The sequence below is a fragment of the Scyliorhinus torazame genome, chromosome 1 (genome assembly GCF_047496885.1).
Source record: "Scyliorhinus torazame isolate Kashiwa2021f chromosome 1, sScyTor2.1, whole genome shotgun sequence".
Taxonomy (NCBI): Eukaryota; Metazoa; Chordata; class Chondrichthyes; order Carcharhiniformes; family Scyliorhinidae; genus Scyliorhinus; species Scyliorhinus torazame.
In genome coordinates, this window is record NC_092707.1 from 282,111,229 (window position 1) to 282,134,860 (window position 23,632).

The 23,632-nt window shown below is 49.2% G+C and overlaps 1 protein-coding gene across 2 annotated transcripts in view; it reads right to left on the minus strand.

Moving 5' to 3' along the window:
• aplf (aprataxin and PNKP like factor) overlaps nucleotides 1–23,632 on the minus strand; it is a 146,352-nt gene that overhangs the window by 75,025 nt on the left and 47,695 nt on the right. For both annotated transcript variants that reach the window (XM_072506774.1, XM_072506765.1), the window contains exons 6-8: nucleotides 14,544–14,713; nucleotides 13,172–13,578; nucleotides 1,431–1,550 (exon numbers count right to left, since the gene is read on the minus strand). In XM_072506774.1, the coding sequence (XP_072362875.1) occupies nucleotides 1,431–1,550; nucleotides 13,172–13,578; nucleotides 14,544–14,713 (697 nt within the window). The remainder of the gene's footprint in view (nucleotides 1–1,430; nucleotides 1,551–13,171; nucleotides 13,579–14,543; nucleotides 14,714–23,632) is intronic.

Below are 23,632 nucleotides of genomic sequence, written 5' to 3' on the forward strand. Positions count from 1 at the left end.
GAGCCTTACTTCTGTTGTGGGCAAAATCTTGGAAAGGTTTATAAGAGATAGGGTGTATAATCATCTGGAAAGGAATAATTTGATTAGACATAGTCAACACGGTTTTGTGAAGGGTAGGTCGTGCCTCACAAACCTTATTGAGTTCTTTGAGAAGGTGACCAAACAGGTGGATGAGGGTAAAGCAGTTGATGTGGTGTATATGGATTTCAGTAAAGCGTTTGATAAGGTTCCCCACGGTAGGCTACTGCAGAAAATACGGAAGCATGGGATTCAGGGAGATTTAGCAGTTTGGATCAGAAATTGGCTAGCTGGGAGAAGACAAAGGGTGGTGGTTGATGGGAAATGTTCAGACTGGAGTCCAGTTACTAGTGGTGTACCACAAGGATCTGTTTTGGGGCCACTGCTGTTTGTCATTTTTATAAATGGTCTGGAGGACGGTGTAGAAGGATGGGTGAGTAAATTTGCAGATGACACTAAAGTCGGTGGAGTTGTGGACAGTGCGGAAGGATGTTACAAGTTACAGAGGGACATAGATAAGCTGCAGCGCTGGGCTGAGAGGTGGCAAATGGAGTTTAATGCAGAAAAGTGTGAGGTGATTCATTTTGGAAAGAACAACAGGAAGACAGAGTACTGGGCTAATGGTAAGATTCTTGGCAGTGTGGATGAGCAGAGAGATCTCGGTGTCCATGTACATAGTCCCTGAAAGTTGCCACTCAGGTTGAGAGGGTTGTTAAGAAGGCGTACGGTGTGTTAGCTTTTATTGGTAGAGGGATTGCGTTTCGGAGCCATGAGGTCATGTTGCAGCTGTACAAAACTCTGGTGCGGCCGCATTTGGAGTATTGCGTGCAATTCTGGTTGCCGCATTATAGGAAGGATGTGGAAGCATTGGAAAGGGTGCAGAGGAGATTTACCAGAATGTTGCCTGGTATGGAGGGAAGATCTTATGAGGAAAGGCTGAGGGACTTGAGGCTGTTTTCGTTAGAGAGAAGGTTAAGAGGTGACTTAATTGAGGCATACAAGATGATCAGAGGATTGGATAGGGTGGACAGTGAGAGCCTTTTTCCTCGGATGGTGATGTCTAGCACGATGGGACATAGCTTTAAATTGAGGGGAGATAGGTATAAGACAGATGTCAGAGGTAGGTTCTTTACTCAGAGAGTAGTAAGGGTGTGGAATGCCCTGTCTGCAACAGTAGTGGACTCGCCAACACTAAGGGTATTCAAATGGTCATTGGATAGACATATGGACGATAAGGGAATAGTGTAGGTGGGCTTTAGAGTGGTTGAGGGCCGAAGGGCCTGTACTGCGCTGTAATGTTCTATGTTCTATGATAAAACGGATCTATAAAAACAAAGAGAGCTTTAAATAAAAGCTGGTAAAAGAATACATGGACATTTTTAATGCTAATCATTGAAGCATAATTTGCTCACCTATAGCAAGCTGTACCAAAAGGACACACTGGTTTGTCGTCATCCTTCTCCTCACCCGTTGAGTCTTCATAATCAGCATCACCAGGGTGAATCAGCTCTTGAAAATGTCGTGGATTTTTCCTGTATGAGAAAAAGTGGATTTATACTCCTTTTAACAAAACCTCTGCCATTTTTGTTGTTACAATTATGAGGTTTATAAATTTAGGATCAATGAAGAGATCATGTGACTTGTTCCAGACAATGAGTCTTTGGTGGTTTGAGTTTGAGATCAAAGGAAATCTCAGATTGTTTTGCAGAGAAAAGGTGCAAAGTATTTATGCTTGGAGACAATAACAGCAGTCTCTGAGTGTATCATGAGTAGACTCTGAACGTCTCAAAGTCCTAGCAAGGTGTTATGTGTATCAGGTTGTAAACAATTATGCTGTGAACTGTCCATTTGCTTCTAAGATGAAAGAGAACTGGGATCAAGAATAACTAATCAGCATTTTACCTGAATGCAAGGTTGAGTTTCACGTTGTCATGAGAAGGGAGGGCAGAGGAAACCATTTTTTGACATCAGGTTACAGGCTTCCCGACAAATCATTGACTATCTCAGACAGAAGTTCTGTGAGGTTAGCAGAGAGAAAAGGTTGCTTGAATCTGCAAGCTGCCATAGTCAGAGAGAGAGAGAGAGAGAGAGAGAGAGAGAGAGAGAGAGAGAGAGAGAAATGGTCTGGTTGAACAGATGCATCATGGGGCCATTTAAAGTTTCAGGGAGATTAGTCCTGGCATGGTCAAGGGGCAAAAGAATCAGCAGAACATTATTGACTACTAGTGGCGGATTTAAGAAACTTTGCAAAAACCGAGGAAAACCCCTGATTGGCAAAACTACTCGATGAAATAGTATATGGAAAGCTGTACGAAGCTGGGGTTAACTGTTTTCTATAGAGACTGTAATTTTGTGGAGAGTGCAATGGGTGATAAGAATACAAGGGAAATGTCACTCTCTGTAGTTAAAGTACAAATTATCTACAAAAAAAGGAAATAGTGTCTCGTCAAGTTAGTCATTTGCTTTAATAAAAGTTGAAGAATGTTGGGTCATTCTTTCAGTTAATAACTGGAAATTTGAATCTCTTTTTAAAAGTTATTGGCCTTTATGCAGAGTGTAACATTATAATGTGAAAATGTCAAAATGGTCAGAAATATTTCTGATGTCGCGAGATAACTATAACCTACAGGTTATGCTGGAGAGAATATTTCTAAATGTAATGCATTTACCACATGGAGAATTAATTTGCTAATTCACTTGATATTTCATCATTAGGCATTCAATTGGATAGCGAGTGTGTGCACATTTCTGGTTTGTTATAAATTCTTGGTCAATGCAACAAAATCAAGGTGGCATTGGCAGCAGGAGAAAACATTACCAAATAGCTCAAAGATGTGGTGAACTCACACTCTCGACTAGAATGCATCCATCATCCAATCACCATTCAATCAGGAAACATCTCAGCCAACAAAAAGCAAAACAGTAACAACATTTTCCATTAACTGACTTTACACAAGAGGCTTATTTGGTATGGAAGGAAGTCTAATAAGACAAATAAGACAGAAACTGGATAATGTCAACTCTGGATTAAGAAAATAAGATAGCCCTACATTTAGGGCTATCTAGCAAACTACATTTACAAGATGTAGATTTTGTTGACTGAAATCTTCCAAACTATTCATACCTAATATCGGGGGCTAGATTCTCCTTTTTGGAGACTAAGTGCTGCTTCCAGTGTAGAATCGTGGGAACTGCACACTCCGCAAGGAGCACCAGCCCCCAAAACTTCAGGAGATGCCAGGCCAGCACACAGCTCGTGTGCAGCCCGCTTGATTCCCAGCGCTGCTGGTGTCTGATTCGCCGGGGTCAGGAATCGTGTTAAAAGCCTGACAAGCCAGAGCAGCTTTTAAGCGTTCCACTCACCACCAATTGTCATTCCAGCTTTCACCTGCACCATCCACCATCGTAGAGACTATCAACTTGGTGGGTAATATTAGCAATCAGGCTTCTGGGTCACCCTCTGGTGAGCACCACTCTGGAGGCAAGGTCTCCCCAGGGAGCAGACAGTTAGAGGTTGCCCGATCCCAGACAACAGCTGACACCCAGACAGATGTTGCACTTTTGGAAAAGATGGCCCCATCACTGGTGCAGATGCAGAAGCATGGGCAGAATCTACAGGAGGGGGTGACAGCAACTTTCCAGCGCCTGCAAGTACAATTGGAGGAGTCCAGCCACCTTCAGGTGCAGGAGATGATGCTGACAATGCATGGCACCCAGGCCAATACTGAAAGGGTGGGGAAAGACCTGGGGCAGGACATTAGAGCCATGTTCAGGATGTCCAAGGTTTGGGACATACTATATGCTGCCCAAAGCTGAGGTACAGGCCAGGAGAGCCCAGTCACAGGTGGATATGTTCCAGGCTCTGATGGACACTCCAGAGCTTGGTCCATTCACAAAGGGTCATGACTGAGGGCATTGAGAATATTGGCCGGGCGCTGACTGACCTTGGCCACAGATGGACATGTCACAGTCACAGAGGGACATGACTCACTCTCTAAGGGACATGACCAAGTCTCAGTGTGCCATGGCTGCAGGCATCGAGATCATGGCTCAGATGAGGGCAGGCCTCCAGGACTGGCAGTGCCAGGTGACTGTGGTGCCTGCGGAGCTCATTCGGCCTCCTCTCCATCTCATGGAGTAGCCTAGAGGCTTGCAAGCACCCTGAAGGAGGAGTATGTGATGAGTCCATGCCAGCATCTCCCGCAGATGAGGCTCTGAAACACCTCGGCCCTTCTGAATAATCTCTCCCCATCTGATACTGACGCATCTCATGGGCAGTGGGCAGAACAGGCTGACAGGTCGTCAGTGGTGATACCAGAAAGTCGGCCGGGCCCATCCAGTCCCATGCCATCCAGAGGATGACCACCAAGGGCTTCACAGAGGCAGGGGGCGAGACTAGCAGGCCACCACCACTTCTGATGTGCTGTCTGGGGAAACACCCAGAAGAAATGGAAGGCCATGAAAGAGTAGAAAAATAGATGACACTTGGCTTGGCATGGCGGTAGTAGAGAGTAGATAGTAAGGGGGAAGGGTACACTTATTGTAAATACTCACCATTAATCATTTTTGCACTACCAGTCGAATCTGCCTCTCATCTGTGTCTCACAGGTGTGAAGAATGAGGGGGAGGGGGGTTGTTTGGGGCAGGGCGCCCACCACTTGTCACACGATTCCACCTTCCCGAAAAGTGGCAGGGCATGGGCAGCAGTGCAAGCCCACCTTGTATATCATCCTCAGTGAGTAAGCCCTAACGTTCACCAACAGCCCTGCCAGCGCACAAGCAGGGGTCATCTGGGTGGACAGTGGTAAGTTATCATCAGGTCAGCAGAGCTCATCTAACAGAGTCATCGTCACCCTCATCCGTCCCATGGACAACACCCGCTGACACTGCGAACCCAGGGCCAACACCGTGTTGATGCAGGTCCGGCCCTCGGAGGGGGGTGTGGGAGCTCTGGTAGTGGGAAGGAGTAGTAGGTGGAAGGACAAAGGGAGAGGGAAGGGGTGGAAGGACTTAGGGAAGGTGGAATCTATGTTGGGTGGGAAGGGGGCAGATGCTTAAGTAGGGGCAGGGGGGAAATAGGTGGGACAGGGCGGCAGAGCTGCTGGTGGTCTGGCCTTCTTGTTCGTAAAGCGGGAGATGATGAGGTTGGGTGGCCTGCCGGGCCGGCTCAGGCTCCGCACCCAGATCCTCCTGGACACAATCATCATCCTCCTCACCTGATGTTCTTCCTCCCGAGGGGGACACCCCAAGTCCACTCACTTGCCACCAAGTCATTCCCCACTATTCCAAGGTCCAGGCATACACCCTCCTGCAAACCTCAGAAGTTTGAACAGTTTTTTCTTTTAAACTCCCTTGCTCCCCCCTCAATGGTCATGGCGTCTGGGTCCTGCACGTAAATACTTGCAGCAATTCACACCCGCGTCACTCCCGGCTGAGAGGGCTGGAGCATCATGGAGGGGTGGAGCATGGGGCTTCCAGCCCGCTAATCAGATTAAATCCATGCAAATCGTGCTTTTGTTGGTATATCACCTGCGCAGGGCATGTCGATCACTTCTGCTGCCGCCAGGGAACCGGAGCATCGGAACGGGATTGGCACCGTTACCTGGTTGACGCTAAATTCTCTGTCAAATTGGGAAAAATGCTACTAGCGACAGGCAACAGAGAATCCACCTCCAGATCTCTCCTCATCCCTCTTCTCCCTCTTCCCTCCTGCGCACCAGAATATATGGAGCATGGAGTGATGGTGATTTGACAATCAAGCCCCATGCTATAAATGGTCATCAATATTTTAGGCCTTTCAGTGCAGTAAGGAGTTTTGAAAGGCTGTTTGCAGTAAATTGAAATGGATAAATACACACTTGGACACAGAATAAAACTGGCATGTGTACAAAATCTCAAACTCATTCCAACTTTCAGCACGCATTTCAAACTCTTAAATGGCTAAGTACAACGACCTCTCAACAGACCTAGGATGCATTTCTGAAACTCTGTATTAAATACCATGCCAACTTTAATTTCTTCCCATTTCCTCCCCATGGATTGTAGCATTTCGTATCCTAATTTCGGTCTCATTTTCATCACATTTGGGTTTTTTTGGGGGTCTTTTTAATTTTAATTTTTATTAAAGGTTTTCATAAAATATCAACAACAAAATGAAAAAGGAACCCAACAGGGTTAAGTACAAAACACAGTCCAGAAAAACAACCCTCCATACCACCCCCCACGTACATAAATAATAAATTAACATTAACACCCCGACTTAAAATAATAAAGTGACCCCCCCCCCCCGGGTTGCTGCTGCCATTGACCAATGTCTACCGCTCTGCCAGGAAGTCTAAGAACGGTTGCCACTGCCTTAAGAACCCTTGTACCGACCCTCAAGGCGAATTTCACCCTCCCCAGGGCATCTGCCCACGTCCCTTCCTCAATTTCCTCTCCGAACTCCTCCTCCCATTTACCTTTTACCTCCACCACCGAGGCCTCCTCCTCCTCCTGCATCACCTGGTAAGTTTCCGAGATCTTTCCCCCCCCCCCCCCCTCGCGAACTTCCCGTACACAAACAGGTCCCCCAACTTTCATATCCCTGCCCTGTGCCACCCCGCAAACCCTCCACCTGTTCTTCCTGGGGCGAACCGGTGTTTCCCCCGTAATGGGGTCCCCGCCGAGGCCCCCACTTCCCCCGTGCCGCCTCCACTGCCCCCAAATTTTGAGGGCAGCCACCACCACCGGGCTCGTGGTATACCTCCTTGGAGGGAGCGGCAGCGGCGCCGTTGCCAGCGCCCCCAGACTCGTATCCACACAAGACGCCGTCTCCAGCCTCTTCCATGCAGTGCCCCCCCCCCCCCCCCCCCCCCAATCGCCCACTTGCGCATCATCGTCGCATTGGCGGCCCAGTAGTATCCATTGAGGTTGGGCAGCGCCAGTCCCCCCGGATCTCTACTCCGCTCCAGGAACACCCTTCTCACCCTCGGAGTCCCTCGCGCCCACACAAACCCCATTATACTCCTGTTAACCCGCCTGAAAAAAGCCTTCGGGATAAACACGGGGAGGCACTGGAACAGGAACAAAAACCTTGGGAGCACCATCATTTTGATTGACTGCACCCTACCCACCAAGGAGAGCGGCAACGCGTCCCACCTCTTGAACTCCTCCTCCATTTGCTCCACCAGCCTTGTAAAGTTAAGCCTATGCAGGGCCCCCCAGCTCCTGGCCACCTGGACTCCCAGATACCTGAAGCTCCTCTCCGCCTTTTTTAGTGGGAGCTCACCAATCCCCCCTCTCCTGGTCCCCTGGATGAACTACGAACAGCTCGCTCTTCCCCATGTTGAGCTTGTACCTCGAAAAGTCCCCGAATTCCCTAAGAATCCTCATTACCTCCGGTATTCCTCCCACCGGGTCCACCACATACAGCAGCAGGTCGTCCGCATAAAATGACACCCTGTGCTCCTCCCCACCACGCACCAACCCCCTCCAGTTCCTTGACTATCTGTGCCATAGCCAGGGGTTCAATCGCCATTGCGAAGAGCAGGGGGGGATAAGGGACACCCCTGTCTCGTCCCTCGGTGCAACCGAAAGTACTCGGACCTCCTCCTGTTTGTGGCCACACTCGCCATCGGGACCTCATACAACAGCCTAACTCGCCTGACCAACCTCTCTCCAAACCCGAACCTCTTCAGCACCTCCCACAGGTACCCCCACTCTACCCTATCGAAGGCTTTCTCAGCGGCCATCACCACCACTATCTCTGCCTCCCCCTCCCTCGCCGGCATCATGATAACATTCAAAAGCCTCCGCACATTCGCGTTCAACTGCCTCCCTTTCACAAACCCCGTCAGGTTTTCGTGGATGATCTGCGGCTCACAATCCTCAAGGCTAAGACCTTCACCAGCACCTTGGCATCTATGTTTAGCAACGAAATTGGCCTGTAAGACCCACACTGCAGGGGATCCTTGTCCCGCTTCAGGGTCAAGGAGATCAGTGCCCGGGACATCGGCGGGGGCAAAGCCCCCCCCTCCCTTGCCTCATTGAAGGTCCTAACTAACAGCGGGCCCAACAGATCCGTATATTTTTTATAGAACTCGACCGGGAAACCATCCGGCCCCGGTGCCTTCCCTTCCTGCATGCTTCCTATTCCTTTGATCAGCTGCTCCAGCCCAATCGGGGCCACCAATCCTGCCACCAGTCCCTCTTCCACTTTGGAAACCTCAATTGGTCCAGGAAGTGGCCCATCGCTCCCTCCTCCCGTGGGGGCTCGGATTGGTACAATTCCTCGTAGAAGTCCCTGAAGACCCCATTGATGTCAACCCCACTCTGCACCACGCTCCCTCCCCTGTCCTTAACAGGGTCCCCCGATCTCTCTAGCTGCGTCCCGCTTCCGAAGCTGATGCGCCAGCATCCGGCTTGCCTTTTCCCCCATACTCTTAGACCGCCCGCTGGGCCTTCCTCCACTGCACCTCCGCCTTCCTGGTGGTCACCAGGTCGAATTCAGCCTGGAGGCTACGCCTCTGCCTCAACAATCCTTCCTTGGGCTCCTCCACATACATAGATTACATAGAACATACAGTGCAGAAGGAGGCCATTCGGCCCATCGAGTCTGCACCGACCCACATTAATCCCTCACTTCCACCTTATCCCCGCAACCCAATAACCCCTCCCAACCCTTATGGACACGACGGGTAATTTAGCATGGCCAATCCACCTAACCTGCACGTCTTTGGACTCCTGTCTACTCTCACCATCTCCCCCACCAGCCTCTCCCTCTCCCCCCGCTCCTTGTAGGCCCTAATGGAGATCAGCTCTCCCCTCACCACCGCATTCAGTGCCACCCATACCATCCCCACTCAGACCTCCCCGTTGTCATTGGTCTCCAGGTACCTCTCTATACTTCCTCGGACCCTCTCGCTCACCTCCTCGTCACCAACAGTCCCACCTCCAAGCGCCACAGCGGCCGCTGGTCCCTCTCCTCCCCCATCTCCAAGTCCACCCAATGCGGGGCGTGGTCCGAAATGGCTATTGCCGAATACGCAGTATCCTCTACTCTTGCTATCAGCGCCCTACTCAAGATGAAAAAGTTGATTCAGGAATAAGCCTAATGGACATGTGAAAAGAATGAAAATTCCCTAGTCCCCGGCCTTGCAAATCTCCAAGGGTCCACTCCTCCCATCTGGTCCATAAAACCCCTCAGCACTCTAGCCGGCACCGGCTTCCTACCCGTCCTAGACCTGGAGTGATCCAGTGCCAGATCCAGCACCGTGTTAAAGTCTTCCCCCATTATTAGGCCTCCCACTTTCAAGTCTGGGATCCGAACCAACATACGCCGCATAAAACCCGCATCGTCCCAGTTCGGGGCATACACATTGACCAGTACCACACTCTCTCCCTGCAACTTACCACTTACCATTATGTACCTGCCGCCATTATCTGCCACAATGCTCGACGCCTCAAACAACACTTTCTTTCCCACCAAGATCGCCACCCCTCGATTTTTGGCATCCAGCCCCGAGTGAAACACCTGACCTACCCACCCTTTCCTCAATCTTACCACCTTCAGGTGTGTCTCCTGAAGCATAGGCCTTGAGCCCCTTCAGGTGCGCGAACACGCAGGCCCGCTTAACCGGCCCATTCAGTCCCCTTACATTCCAGGTTATCAGCCGGATCAGGGGGCTACCCGCCCCCCTCCCCCGCCGACTAGCCATGACCCCTCCTCAGCCAGCCACGTGCCCGCACCCCACACCCGGCCCGTTCCCCACAGCGGCATACCCCAGTCTTGACCCGCCCCCCCCGATTCGCTCCAGCTCCAGCTCCTACTTGACCATAGCAGCAGCAACTCGATTCCACCCCCCCCCCCCCACCCCCGGCTAGAAACCATCCTAGGTGATTTACTCCCCCCATTGCACTTCCGCAAGTCAGCAGACTCCGGCTGACCCCGGCCACTCCCGCCTCTCCTTCGACTCCTCCCATTGTGTGGCACACCCTCCTCATCCATAGGCTCTCCCACTCCCCCTTCCGTTCTAAGTGTGGGAAACGACCCTCGCTTCCCTGCCCCAGCCCCGCCCCCTCCAGTCTTCAGCGCGGGAAAAAGCCCGCGCTTTCCACCTACCAGGCCCCGCCACCTCTGACGCAGCTCCCTTTTTTACAGGCCTGGTCCCCTCACCCCTGGCTTGGGCCTCCCCCTCCGCCGCGGGGCCCCATCTCACTTCCAAGAGCCCCCCCCCCCGACCAACCCAACCAAAACAGTGCCCAATCCACCCCTGCCACCCTCACCAACCCAAAAGAGAAGAAACACAAAGAAAAAGAAACCCGGAGCAATACAAAGGCCCCCCCCTCGAAACAAAAATTAACATAGCATATCAACCGCAGTCCCCAATCGCCCATCCCGACCCTCAATCTGGGTCCAACTTCTCGGCCTGAACAAAGGCCCACGCCTCCTCCGGAGACTCAAAGTAATGGTGCTGGTCCTTGTAGGTAACCCACAGTCGCGCCGGCTCCAACATGCCAAACTTCACCCCCTACCTGTGAAGCACCACCTTCGCTCGATTGTACCCGGCCCTCCTCTTCGCCACCTCCCCACTCCAGTCCTGATATATCCGAACCTCCGCGTTCTCCCACCTGCTGCTCCTCTCCTTCTTCGCCCACCTGAGCACACACTCCCGATCGACGAACCGATGGAACCTCACCAGCACCGCCCGTGGAGGCTAGTTAGCCTTGGGCCTCCTCGCCAGCCCTCTATGGGCCCCTTCCAGCTCCAGGGGCCCCTGGAAGGACCCCGCTCCCATCAGCGAGTTCAACATGGTGACGACGTAGGCCCCCACGTCCGGCCCCTCCAGGAGGCCCGGAATCCGCAGATTCTTCCGCCTCGACCGATTCTCCATTTCCTCGAACCGCTCCTGCCATTTCTTGTGGAGCGCCTCGTGCGCCTCCACCTTTGCCGCCAGGCCCAAGATCTCGTCCTCATTGTCAGAGACCTTTTGTCGAGCCTCGCGGATCGTCACTCCCTGGGCCGTCTTAGTCTCCAGCAGCTTATCAATAGACGCCTTCATCGGCTCTAGCAAGTCAGTTTTAATCTCTCTGAAGCAGCGCTGGATACCCTCCTGCTGCTCTTCCGCCCACTGCATCCACGCTGCCTGGTCTCCGCCCGCCGCCATTTTGTCCTTCTTCCCTCGCACCTTCTTCAGGTCCACCACCACCTTTTTTGTCGCCCCGCTCCTAGTTGAAGCCATATACGGACGGGGAGCTGTTGTAGACTCCTTCTCACACCGGGAAACGTCGAAAAAGTGCCGTTGGGGGCCCTGAAAAGATCCCAAAAGTCCGTTTTTGCGGGAGCCGCCGAATGTGCGACTTAGCTGCGCATAGCCGCAACCGAAAGTCCATTTTCATCACTTTTGTTCACTGCACTTGTTTTTTTTCAACACCCATCCATGTTATTCTATAATGGGTTCCAAAGCTGTATTGAATCTTTCTGAATGATCTTTCCTTCAGTCCCTGTGCTACTTACTGAAGTAATTGTATTGCCCGTTTCCAAAAGCTATGTTTATTAGTTACTTTCGGTGTCATTTATATTGTCTTTAGAAAATGTTCCCACCCATGACCTAACCCATGATCTGTTCCATATTTTTCTCAATTGTCTTGTGTGGATTCACTAAATTTCATTGTCCCAATTTCCCTCTTATGCATAATTCTAGAGTGTCACCTTCATCTAATAATTAAAGATATATTTTTATTAAATCAAGCAGAGTCAGAAAACATTGCTTTAAGACAGTGCCCTCTTGTGGAGAGACCAATATATTGTGCATTTTTAGCAGGTGCAACTCCAGGGATCTTTGCAGTAAATTGGACAGCTGGGTGAGTGCCTGCAGATATTTGAAGCTTCAAGGTCTGTTAAATGACCAGCAGTATGTGGGCATGCAAACAGAATTTTTCATTCTTTAATGACATCCAAATACATATCCCCCAATTACAAACGAGACAGATATTAAATATTGGGACATAACATAATTCAACACTGGAACTGCAAAACATTAGGGGTGTCTTAGGAGTCTAGATAAAGTTTATGTGATGCACTGCAATAGGAGACATCAATGAATAAAATGCACATCGATAGGTGAATGGGTTAGAGAGCTGAAGTTTTACATTATGAAGGCAACAAGTTAAGCAGTTGTTTTAAAAAACACCTTGAAAACAAAAAAAAACAAAAGCATCCTATTCCTGGGCCTTTGATTTTGAATTGTATCAGCTATTCTTTTTTACTAATTGATTCTTATGGGGAAACTATGGGCAAAGCTGGTATTTATTGCAAATCCCTTTGCCATTTCAACAGACAATTAAGAGTCACCCACCTTGTTTTCTCATTCCTTTTTATTCCATATTTTTTATTCCGTATTGGTTCACCCTTCCCTTTCACTAATTCTTTACAGTATTCATTTGCACTTTTCCCTCCCACTATTGTACCCAGTTCTCCTCCATGACAGCTCCTCCTGGCTACTTTATTCAGCCCTCTACATGCTCATCCCATGGTCACAGCAGCTCAAAAGGAAACTCTTTATTGCTAACCACATAAATTTGCACCTTCCTCTGTCAATGTTGATTCCTGCTATTTGACCCACCTTAACTCCCATGGAATCTTAAGACACAACAGTCCAACAGTCATATGCACATATTCTGGAGTTATCATCCAGCAGCCAGAGTCTCGCATGCTAACACCGTAGGGTCTGGGAACAGTCTTGGATTTGTAGCTCTGGTTTTACTTGGGTTCAGTCTCCCTTCTTAGGAGGGAGCTTAATCATTTTCTTGTGAATTGTGGAACGGTGTCTCTGTCTTGTTACAAACTGTATTTCCAGCAGTAAAGACTCAGCACATTGAAAAAGCCAAAAAGGATTTTCTTTTTTTTTTTTATAAATAGATTTGTTTCTCAATTCCTTTCATGGCAAATTTTGCTGACTACTCATATTTTGGATCTTCCTTTTACATGTCCTCAGCATTTGCTACTGAAGTTTGCAAAGCCCCTTTAAAAAAAAGTTTGATTGGCAATTTTCAAAATCTTCAATTGCAATCTGTGTCAATCACAAGCAAAACATAAAACTTTGGTATTTGGAAGAGATAATGGATACAACCACAGGAAATGCACATAATTTAGATAAATATATATTTCAGATACCTGTAACAGTTACTTCCATACATGCAAGAGGCTCTGCGAGGCATCTTCTGTTCTATGGTTTGAAAAGTACTTGCTTCTTCTACTGGTTCTGGTTCATCAGGTACTGGGCTTCTGCCTTTGAGAGTGCCTTGCCTGTCTGTGTGTGATGTTTCCAATTGCTGCACACTCTCCTGTTCACCCGTCCTGCTCGTCATTTCCAATTCCTCATCCTCCACTTCCTCTTTATCACTCGTTACCCAGTTGCTTACTTCACGTGACTGCTGGGGGTATAGTTTTTTGTCTTCGCCATCATCATAGAGCCTCCAGTTCTCATTAGCCTCGGAAGCTGCATCGAGATTGTTCTTCATTTCCTCTTTTCCTTTCGCATTACTGGAACTTGTACCAGGAATACTCCTTCTTGTATTGTTCTAGGACACAGAAGTATAACTACATTTCATTGAAGCTGTTTATTCACTTTGCACAGAATTAAACAATATTGCAATGACAAACTATTTATACAGAAGCACTATACTACTGATGTTGAAAATCTAAAAGGGCCAAAATATTCAGTAGGTCAAGTAGCCTTAATGAAGAGTAAAAGAGGTAATGTTTCAGGCTGCTGACCTTTCATAAGAACTGTTAAAATTAGAGATGTAACAGGTTTGAAGCAACTACAGAGGCAGGGAAAGGGGTGAAAAAGATGAACCACACATCAGACCAGATTTTGAAAGACAAAGACTGGCTACAACTAAAATGCCAACCTATCATTGCATTTCAGGCATTTATCATCTTTTGCCATCATAGTTCACTGCTGTTAAGTTGGTGTCATGGCAACCAGTCAAGAAAAATCTAATATGAACATATTAAAGCACTGCTTGCTGATGCACAGTACACACCGGAAACCTTTTGCGTTTACAGATGCTGATTGGCCTGCTCTACATTTCCAGCATGTTAAGCTTTTACTTCCACCTTGCAGTTTTCCTCTTTCAAGTATGAAAACAGATATCTTAAAAACACTCAAATTTACAAAGTTTGTTTATTTTCTCCGATGATCAAAAAACAGTACTGAAAGCACTCCCTCTATAATTTCCTTACCATTTTAAAGCTCAATATTTTTCCCAAGTGGCAAATTCAAAGAATGAAATGCTAAAAAATGGGCATCAAGAATGAAATAGAAAAATCTACGATTAGTGGGAAATGGAATACAGTCATAAGATTAGGATTGATAAATAGAATTTTCCAGCAGCAGTCCTGAAAATGGACCTGAAATCAGTTGAAGCCAGTCAAGGTCAGAGATGTAGCTCATTCAGACCCTTAATATTGGAAGTTAAGGGTGAAGACAAGTTAACCATATCCATTTTTGAATCCCATACCGGAATTTTAGTTTTCTTACCTTGCTTTGTTCTTCATTTGGTTCTGATTTCCTCCTACCCTTTTTCTCCTGTGGTGGATCCATTGCTTCATTTTCTCTGGCATTCTCAAAGTTTTCATGTCTCTTTCTTCCTGGTTGGGCAACTTGAATTTTGGTCTGCTCTGCATCACTTCTACTTCCCATTTTATTACCTGAAATAAAATAAAGATGTACAAGTTATGAACTTGATCGTGTTTGCATGGGTTTCGCCCCCACAACCCAAAGATGTGCAGGGTAGGTGGATTGGCCACGCTAAATTGCCCCTTAATTGGAAAAATAAACTGGGTACTCTAAATTTACAAAAAAGAAAAATTAATTATTAAGAAAACTTGATAAATAATTGGAAGTGCACTCAAATGAACAGGGCATATCGTCTCTTAGCAGGAAGTGGTTCCCAACAGCTTCTATCACTATTTCCACAATAGGCGCACAAGACGATTCTAAATATGACAAATGCCTAAAACTGGAAGGAAATGGCTTGCAGAGAAGACATCTTGATCACCATATAGTTTCCATAATATGAACAGAGTGGACGATCCATCTCAGCCTCCTCTGGAGGTCTGCAGCATCACCAAAGCTAGGCTTCAGCCAATTTGATTCATGCCATGTCATGTCATACAAGAAACGGCTGAAGGCACTGGATGCTGCAAAGACTATGGGCCCTGACAATATTGTGGTAATAGCACTGAAAGCTTGTGCTCCAGAACGTGTCGTGCCCCTTGCTAAAGCCACAGCACTGGCATCTATCCGGCAATGTGGAAAATTGCCCAGGTATGCCCTGTCCACAAAAAAACAGGACAAATCCAATGACTGCCCCGTCAGTCTAATCTCGTTCATCAGTATCGTGACGGAAAGGGGTTAGCAGAAGCATGATCAAGCTACACTTGCTTAGCAATAAGCTGCTCACTGTTTAGGTTCCGCCAGGGCCACTCAGCTCCTGACTTCATTACAGCTTTGGTTCAAACATGGACAAAAGAGCTAAATTCCAGAGGTGAGGTGAGAGTGACTGCCCTAGACACCAAGGCAGTATTTGACAGAACAGAACATCAAGGAGCCCTAGCAAAACTGGAGTCAATGGGAATCGGGGAAAACACTCCACTGGAGTCATACCTTCAAAAAATAAACTAAAAGGTGGTTGGAAGTCCATTATCTCGGTTCCAGGACATCATCGCAGGACTTCCTCAGGGTAGTGTCCTAGAGTCAACCATCTTCAGCTGCCTCATCAATGACTTTCCTTCCATTACATGATCAGAAGTGGAGATGGTCGCTGATGACTGCACAATGTCCAGCACCACATGTAACTCCTCAGATAATGAAGCAGTCCATGTCGAAATGCAACAAGGCCTGGGTAATATCCAGGTTTGGTCTGACAAGTGGCAAGAAACATTCACGCCACACAAGTGCCAGGCAATAACCATCTCCAATAAGAGGGAGTCTAAACATTGCTCCTCGTCATTCAATGGCATTACCAGTGCAGCTCCAACAACACCAGAGGTTCAACAGCATCCAGGACAAAGTAGTCCGTTTGGTTTGCAACCCTTCTATGAACATTCACTCCCCCCACCGCTCCCCCCAAACACCGGCAAACAGTGGCAGCCATGTGTACCATCTACCAGATGCACTGCAAGAACTCACCAAGGCTCCACAAGCAGCACCTCCGAAACCGATGACCACTACCATCTCGAAGGACAGGGCAGGGCAGCAGACACATGGGAACACCACCATCTGGGCAATCCCCTCAAAGTCACTCAACACTTGGAAATATAATCGTCATTCCTTCACCGTCGTTGAGTCAAAATCCTGGAACTCTGTCCCTAACTGCACTATGGATGCACCTGTACCACTGGGACTGCAGCGGTTTAAGAAAGCAGCTTACCACCACTTTCTCATGGGCAATTAGGGATGGGGAATGAATGCTGGCCCAGCCAGGAACACCCACATACCATAAAGGAATAAAAATAAGTTATACACTGCATTGGTATCTGATAGTCATAATTCATTAATTCTGGCATATGATTGCATAATAAATTTTTTTTTTTTTTTTTTAAATAATATTTTATTGAAAATTTTTGGTCAACCAACACAGTACATTGTGCATCCCTCACACAACACTGTAACAACACAGATAATAATGACCTTTTTAAATTTAAACAAAAACAACAACAAATAAATAAATATTAAATAACAAAAAAATAAAAACTAGCCCTAATTGGCAACTGTCTTGTCTCAGGCCACCCCCCCCCCCCATCCCTCCCCCCCCAAGTCCTGGGCCGCTGCTGCTGCCTTCTTTGTTCTCCCCTATCTATCTTTCCGCAAGATATTCGACGAACGGTTGCCACCGCCTAGTAAACCCTTGAGCCGACCCCCTTAGGACGAACTTAATCCGCTCTAACTTTATGAACCCCGCCATATCATTTATCCAGGTCTCCACCCCCGGGGGCTTGGCTTCTTTCCACATTAGCAATATTCTGCGCCGGGCTACTAGGGACGCAAAGGCCAAAACATCGGCCTCTTTCGCCTCCTGCACTCCCGGCTCTTGTGCAACCCCAAATATAGCCAACCCCCAGCTTGGTTCGACCCGGACTCCTACTACTTTCGAAAGCACCTTTGTCACCCCCATCCAAAACCCCTGTAGTGCCGGGCATGACCAAAACATATGGGTATGATTCGCTGGGCTTCTCGAGCACCTCGCACACCTATCCTCCACCCCAAAAAATTTACTGAGCCGTGTTCCAGTCATATGTGCCCTGTGTAATACCTTAAACTGAATCAGGCTTAGCCTGGCGCACGAGGACGACGAGTTTACCCTGTTTAGGGCATCTGCCCACATCCCCTCCTCAATCTCCTCCCCTAGCTCTTCTTCCCATTTCCCTTTTAGTTCGTCCATCATAGTCTCCCCTTCGTCTCTCATTTCCCTATATATATCCGACACCTTACCGTCCCCCACCCATTTCTTTGAGATGACTCTGTCCTGCACCTCTTGTGTCGGGAGCTGCGGGAATTCCCTCACCTGTTGCCTCGCAAAAGCCCTCAATTGCATGTACCTGAATGCATTCCCTTGGGGCAACCCATATTTCTCGGTCAGCGCTCCCAGACTCGCAAACTTCCCATCCACAAATACATCTTTCAATTGCGTTATACCTGCTCTTTGCCACATTCCATATCCCCCATCCATTCCCCCCGGGGCAAACCTATGGTTGTTTCTTATCGGGGACTCCCCCAGTGCTCCGGTCTTTCCCCTATGTCGTCTCCACTGTCCCCAAATCTTCAGTGTAGCTACCACCACCGGACTCGTGGTATAGTTCCTTGGTGAGAACGGCAATGGGGCTGTCACCATAGCCTGCAGGCTGGTCCCCCTACAGGACGCCCTTTCTAATCTCTTCCACGCCGCTCCTTCCTCCTCTCCCATCCACTTACTCACCATTGAAATATTAGCGGCCCAATAATACTCACTTAGGCTCGGTAGCGCCAGCCCCCCCCTATCCCTACTACGCTGTAAGAATCCCTTCCTCACTCTCGGAGTCTTCCCGGCCCAAACAAAACCCATGATACTCTTTTCTATCCTTTTGAAAAAAGCCTTCGTGATCACCACCGGGAGACACTGAAACACAAAAAGGAATCTCGGGAGGACCACCATCTTAACCGCCTGCACCCTCCCTGCCATTGACAATGCTACCATATCCCATCTCTTGAAATCTTCCTCCATCTGTTCCACCAACCGCGTCAAATTTAGCCTGTGCAATGTGCCCCAATTCTTAGCTATCTGGATCCCCAGGTAACGAAAGTCTCTTGTTACCTTCCTCAACGGTAGGTCTTCTATTTCTCTACTCTGCTCCCCTGGATGCACCACAAACAGCTCACTCTTCCCCATGTTCAATTTATACCCTGAAAAATCCCCAAACTCCCCAAGTATCCGCATTATTTCTGGCATCCCCTCCGCTGGATCCGCCACATATAGTAGCAGATCATCCGCATATAAAGATACTCGGTGTTCTTCTCCTCCCCTAAGTATTCCCCTCCATCCCTTGGAACCTCTCAGCGCTATCGCCAGGGGCTCAATCGCCAGTGCAAACAGTAATGGGGACAGAGGACATCCCTGCCTTGTCCCTCTATGAAGCCGAAAATATGCCGATCCCCGTCCATTCGTGACCACACTCGCCACTGGGGCCCTATACAACAGCTGCACCCATCTAACATACCCCTCTCCGAACCCAAATCTCCTCAACACCTCCCACAGATAATCCCACTCCACTCTATCAAATGCTTTCTCGGCATCCATCGCCACTACTATCTCCGTTTCACCCTCTGGTGGGGCCATCATCATTACCCCTAACAACCTCCGTATGTTCGTGTTCAGCTGTCTCCCCTTCACAAACCCAGTTTGGTCCTCATGAACCACCCCCGGGACACATTCCTCTATTCTCATTGCCATTACCTTGGCCACGACCTTGGCATCTACATTGAGGAGGGAGATAGGTCTGTAGGACCCGCATTGTAGCGGATCCTTTTCCTTCTTTAAAAGAAGCGATATCGTTGCTTCTGACATAGTCGGGGGCAGTTGTCCCCTTTCCTTTGCCTCGTTGAAGGTCCTCGTCAGTAGCGGGGCGAGCAAGTCCAAATATTTTCTGTAAAATTCAACTGGGAATCCGTCCGGTCCCGGGGCCTTTCCCGTCTGCATGTTCCTAATTCCTTTCACCACTTCTTCTACCGTGATCTGTGCTCCCAATCCCATCCTTTCCTGCTCTTCCACCTTGGGAATTTCCAGCCGATCCAAAAACTCCATCATTCTCTCCCTCCCATCCGGGGGTTGAGCTTCATACAATTTTTTATAAAATGTCTTAAACACTTCATTCACTCTCTCCGCTCCCCGTTCCGTCTCTCCATCTTCGTCTCTCACCCCCCCTATTTCCCTCGCTGCTCCCCTTTTCCTCAATTGGTGTGCCAGCAATCTGCTCGCCTTCTCTCCATATTCATACTGTACACCCTGCGCCTTCCTCCATTGTGCCTCTGCAGTGCCTGTGGTCAGCAAGTCAAATTCCACATGCAGCCTTTGCCTTTCCCTATACAGTCCCTCCTCCGGTGCTTCCGCATACTGTCTGTCCACCCTCAAAAGTTCTTGCAACAACCGCTCCCGTTCCTTACTCTCCTGCTTCCCTTTATGTGTCCTTATTGATATCAGCTCCCCCCTAACCACCGCCTTCAACGCCTCCCAGACCACTCCCACCTGAACCTCCCCATTGTCATTGAGTTCCAAGTACTCTTCAATGCATCCCCTCACCCTTAAGCACACCCCCTCATCCGCCATTAGTCCCATGTCCATTCTCCAGGGTGGACGCCCTCTTGTTTCCTCCCCTATCTCCAAGTCTACCCAGTGTGGGGCATGATCCGAAATGGCTATAGCCGTATATTCCGTTCCCCTCACCCTCGGGATCAATGCCCTACCCAACACAAAAAAGTCTATGCGTGAATAGACTTTATGGACATAGGAGAAAAACGAGAACTCCTTACTCCTAGGTCTACTGAATCTCCACGGGTCCACCCCTCCCATCTGCTCCATAAAATCCTTAAGCACCTTGGCTGCTGCCGGCCTCCTACCAGTCCTGGACTTCGACCTATCCAGCCTTGGTTCCAACACCGTGTTAAAGTCTCCCCCCATTATCAGCTTTCCGGTCTCTAGGTCTGGGATGCGTCCTAGCATTCGCCTCATAAAATTGGCATCGTCCCAATTCGGGGCATACACGTTTACCAACACCACCATCTCTCCCTGTAATTTGCCACTCACCATCACGTATCTGCCCCCGTTATCCGCCACTATAGTCTTTGCCTCGAACATTACCCGCTTCCCCACTAATATAGCCACCCCCCTGTTTTTCGCATCCAGCCCCGAATGGAACACCTGCCCTACCCATCCTTTGCGCAACCTAACCTGATCTATCAGTTTCAGGTGCGTTTCCTGTAACATGACCACATCTGCTTTAAGTTTCTTAAGGTGTGCGAGTACTCGTGCCCTCTTTATCGGCCCGTTAAGCCCCCTCACGTTCCACGTGATCAGCCGAGTTGGGGGGCTACCCACCCCCCCCCCTTGCCGGTTAGCCATCATCTTTTTCCAGCTTCTCGCCCAGTTCCCACGCGGCTGTATTTCTCCCAGACGGTGCCCCCCCGCCCATCCTTTCCCGTACCCACTCCCCCCTTTCCCCAGCAGCAGCAACCCAGTAATTCCCCCCATCCCCCCCACTAGCGTAATTACTCCCCCCATGTTGCTCCCAGAAGTCAGCAAACTCTGGCTGACCTCGGCTTCCCCCCGTGATCACGGCTCGCCCCGTGCGGCGCCCCCTCCTTCCTGCTTCTCTATTCCCGCCATAATTATCATAGCGCGGGAACCAAGCCCGCGCCTCTCCCTCGGCCCCGCCTCCCATGGCCAACGCCCCATCTCCTCTCCCTCCCCACCTCCCCCCATCACCACCTGTGGGAGAAAGAAAAGTTACCATACCGCAGGATTAATCATACAATCCCTCTTCGCCCCCCCCCACTCGTCCCGCCACTTTGTCCAAACGTTCGTTTTCGTAGTCCAATCATTCCAATTTTTCTTCTACAATAAAAGTCCACGCTTCACCCGCCGTCTCAAAGTAGTGGTGCCTCCCTTGATATGTGACCCACAGTCTTGCCGGTTGCAGCATTCCAAACTTTATCTTTTTTTTATGAAGTACCGCTTTGGCCCGATTAAAGCTCGCCCTCCTTCTCGCCACCTCCGCACTCCAATCTTGATAGACGCGGATCACCGCGTTCTCCCATTTACTACACCGAGTTTTCTTCGCCCATCTAAGGACCATTTCTCTATCCTTAAAACGGAGAAATCTCACCACTATGGCTCTGGGAGCTTCTCCTGCTCTCGATCCTCGCACCATAACTCGGTATGCTCCCTCCACCTCCAACGGACCCGTCGGGGCCTCCACTCCCATTAACGAGTGCAGCATCGTGCTCACATATGCCCCAACGTCCGCCCCCTCCACACCTTCAGGAAGGCCAAGAATCCTCAAGTTGTTCCTCCTTGCGTTATTTTCCAGTGCCTCCAACCTCTCCACAGATCGTTTCTGGTGTGCCTCCTGTATCTCAGACTTCACCACCAGGCCCTGTATGTCGTTTTCATTTTCTGCTGCTTTCGCCTTCACGACCCGAAGCTCCTGCTCCTGGGTCTTTTGTTCCTCTTTCAGCCCTTCAATCGCCTGTAATATCGGGGCCAACAACTCTTTCTTCATTTCCTTTTTTATCTCCTCCACGCAGCGTTTCAAGAACTCTTGTTGTTCAGGGCCCCATATGAAACTGCCACCTTCCGACGCCATCTTGGTTTCTGCTTGCCTTCCTTGCCGTTGTTCCAAAGGATCCGCTGCAATCCGGCCACTTTCCTCTCCTTTTTCCATCCGTGTCCAGGGGGAACACCCTTCTGGTTTACCACACGGTGTTTTCAGCCGTTAAAATTGCCGTTGGGGCTCCTATCAAGAGCCCAAAAGTCCGTTTCACAGGGAGCTGCCGAAAAGTGCGACTCAGCTGGTCATCGCCGCACCCGGAAGTCATAATAAATTTATTAATAATGCATCAGCTAAATATTGCTAATCCCAATGATTAAAGATATTGTGGGAACATCCAGTAAGATCTTGGTATATTGTTAGGAAAACAAAAGTTGTTTTAAGGAATTTGATTGTATTGGTAAACATTTGAAATAAGACCATAAGACCATAAGACATAGGAGTGGAAGTAAGGCCATTCGGCCCATCGAGTCCACTCCACCATTCAATCATGGCTGATTTCAACTCCATTTACCCGCTCTCTCTCAGCGGAGGAGTTTGCGAAAACAGAAGGACTGTGGCAGAACTGACAAATTGAGGAATGGCCATGTGCCGATGTAACCTCATGACTGTATTTTCTTCTTTTTTGTATCACTGCGCACGGGTGTAGAGATTAAAGGGGCCAATGTGGTATATATGTGGACAAGGGAAGGGACGGGACTTTCACTCGTAATGAGAGCTCTTTGGGGTGTAGGTGGATATGCGGGGTTTGTGTGCTAAAAGGGGATCTTTGGGCTTTCCTAGGGCCGGGCAAGTGGGAAAGGGACCCGGGCGTCCATGCTGGCCGGTTTAAGCCGGCCAGTGAACGGGAGTGAAGTGGGGGGAGGGGCTACGGCCATCGGAGCCTGGCAGAACAGGGTCCGAGTGGTCTAGCCGGGGTGGAAAGTTGTGGGGGGAAGGAACCGAGGTTAGGAGGAGGAGTGTTACAATATCATTAGGCCACCAGACCATCTCTTAACAAAACCTTTGATTGTCTACAACAACTCACGTTTCTGTATTTTTCACAGAGACACAAGGTAAACATCAGCCGGGATTTTGATGGGTCGATGGGGTTCTCACCCACTGAATAGAGAACTAACGGGGAACCACCACAAGTTCCTTGGGGGAAGTTCAACAGAATCAAGTGCCTTGAGGGACTTAAGTGTCCAACGTTGGGCAATTCCAGTGATCGAGGTCCCCAGTGACAGATCTCCCACCTGTTGAGAGTTGCTGGCCAATCAGAGGTTAGGTGCTCCTCATGACAGCAGGGAGACAGGTGACTGCTGGTGGCACAGCATCCACCAGATCATCATTCTGGGACCTCAGACCAAAGGTGAGTGAAAGCAGAGTGGGATCCTCAGGAGAAGGTGTTTAGGAGGCAGTGGGTGGCTTTCAGTGGCACTTCCATCAACCACCGGCCTGATTGCGTGACAAGGGAGACCACCCCTTTCTACCCCCCCAATACCCGTCCCAGAAGCTGGTGGCAAATGCAAGAGTATTTGCTGGGCGACCTTTCAAGGGCTTGGGAAAGCAGCACAGCTCCCATTTAACCCCTGAGGGCTCAAGGATAATAACTGTGAATTGGCTCTTTAATGAGTCTAATTGACATCCCGCCAGTGACGACTAGGAACCCCTTCCACCCTCCGATTTAATTGTGTGCATGTGTGTGCGTGTGCGTGTGCGTGTGTGTGTGTATGTGTGGGGTGGGGGGGGGGGAAAGAGAGAATTCTGCTGCTGCTGGGGGATTGT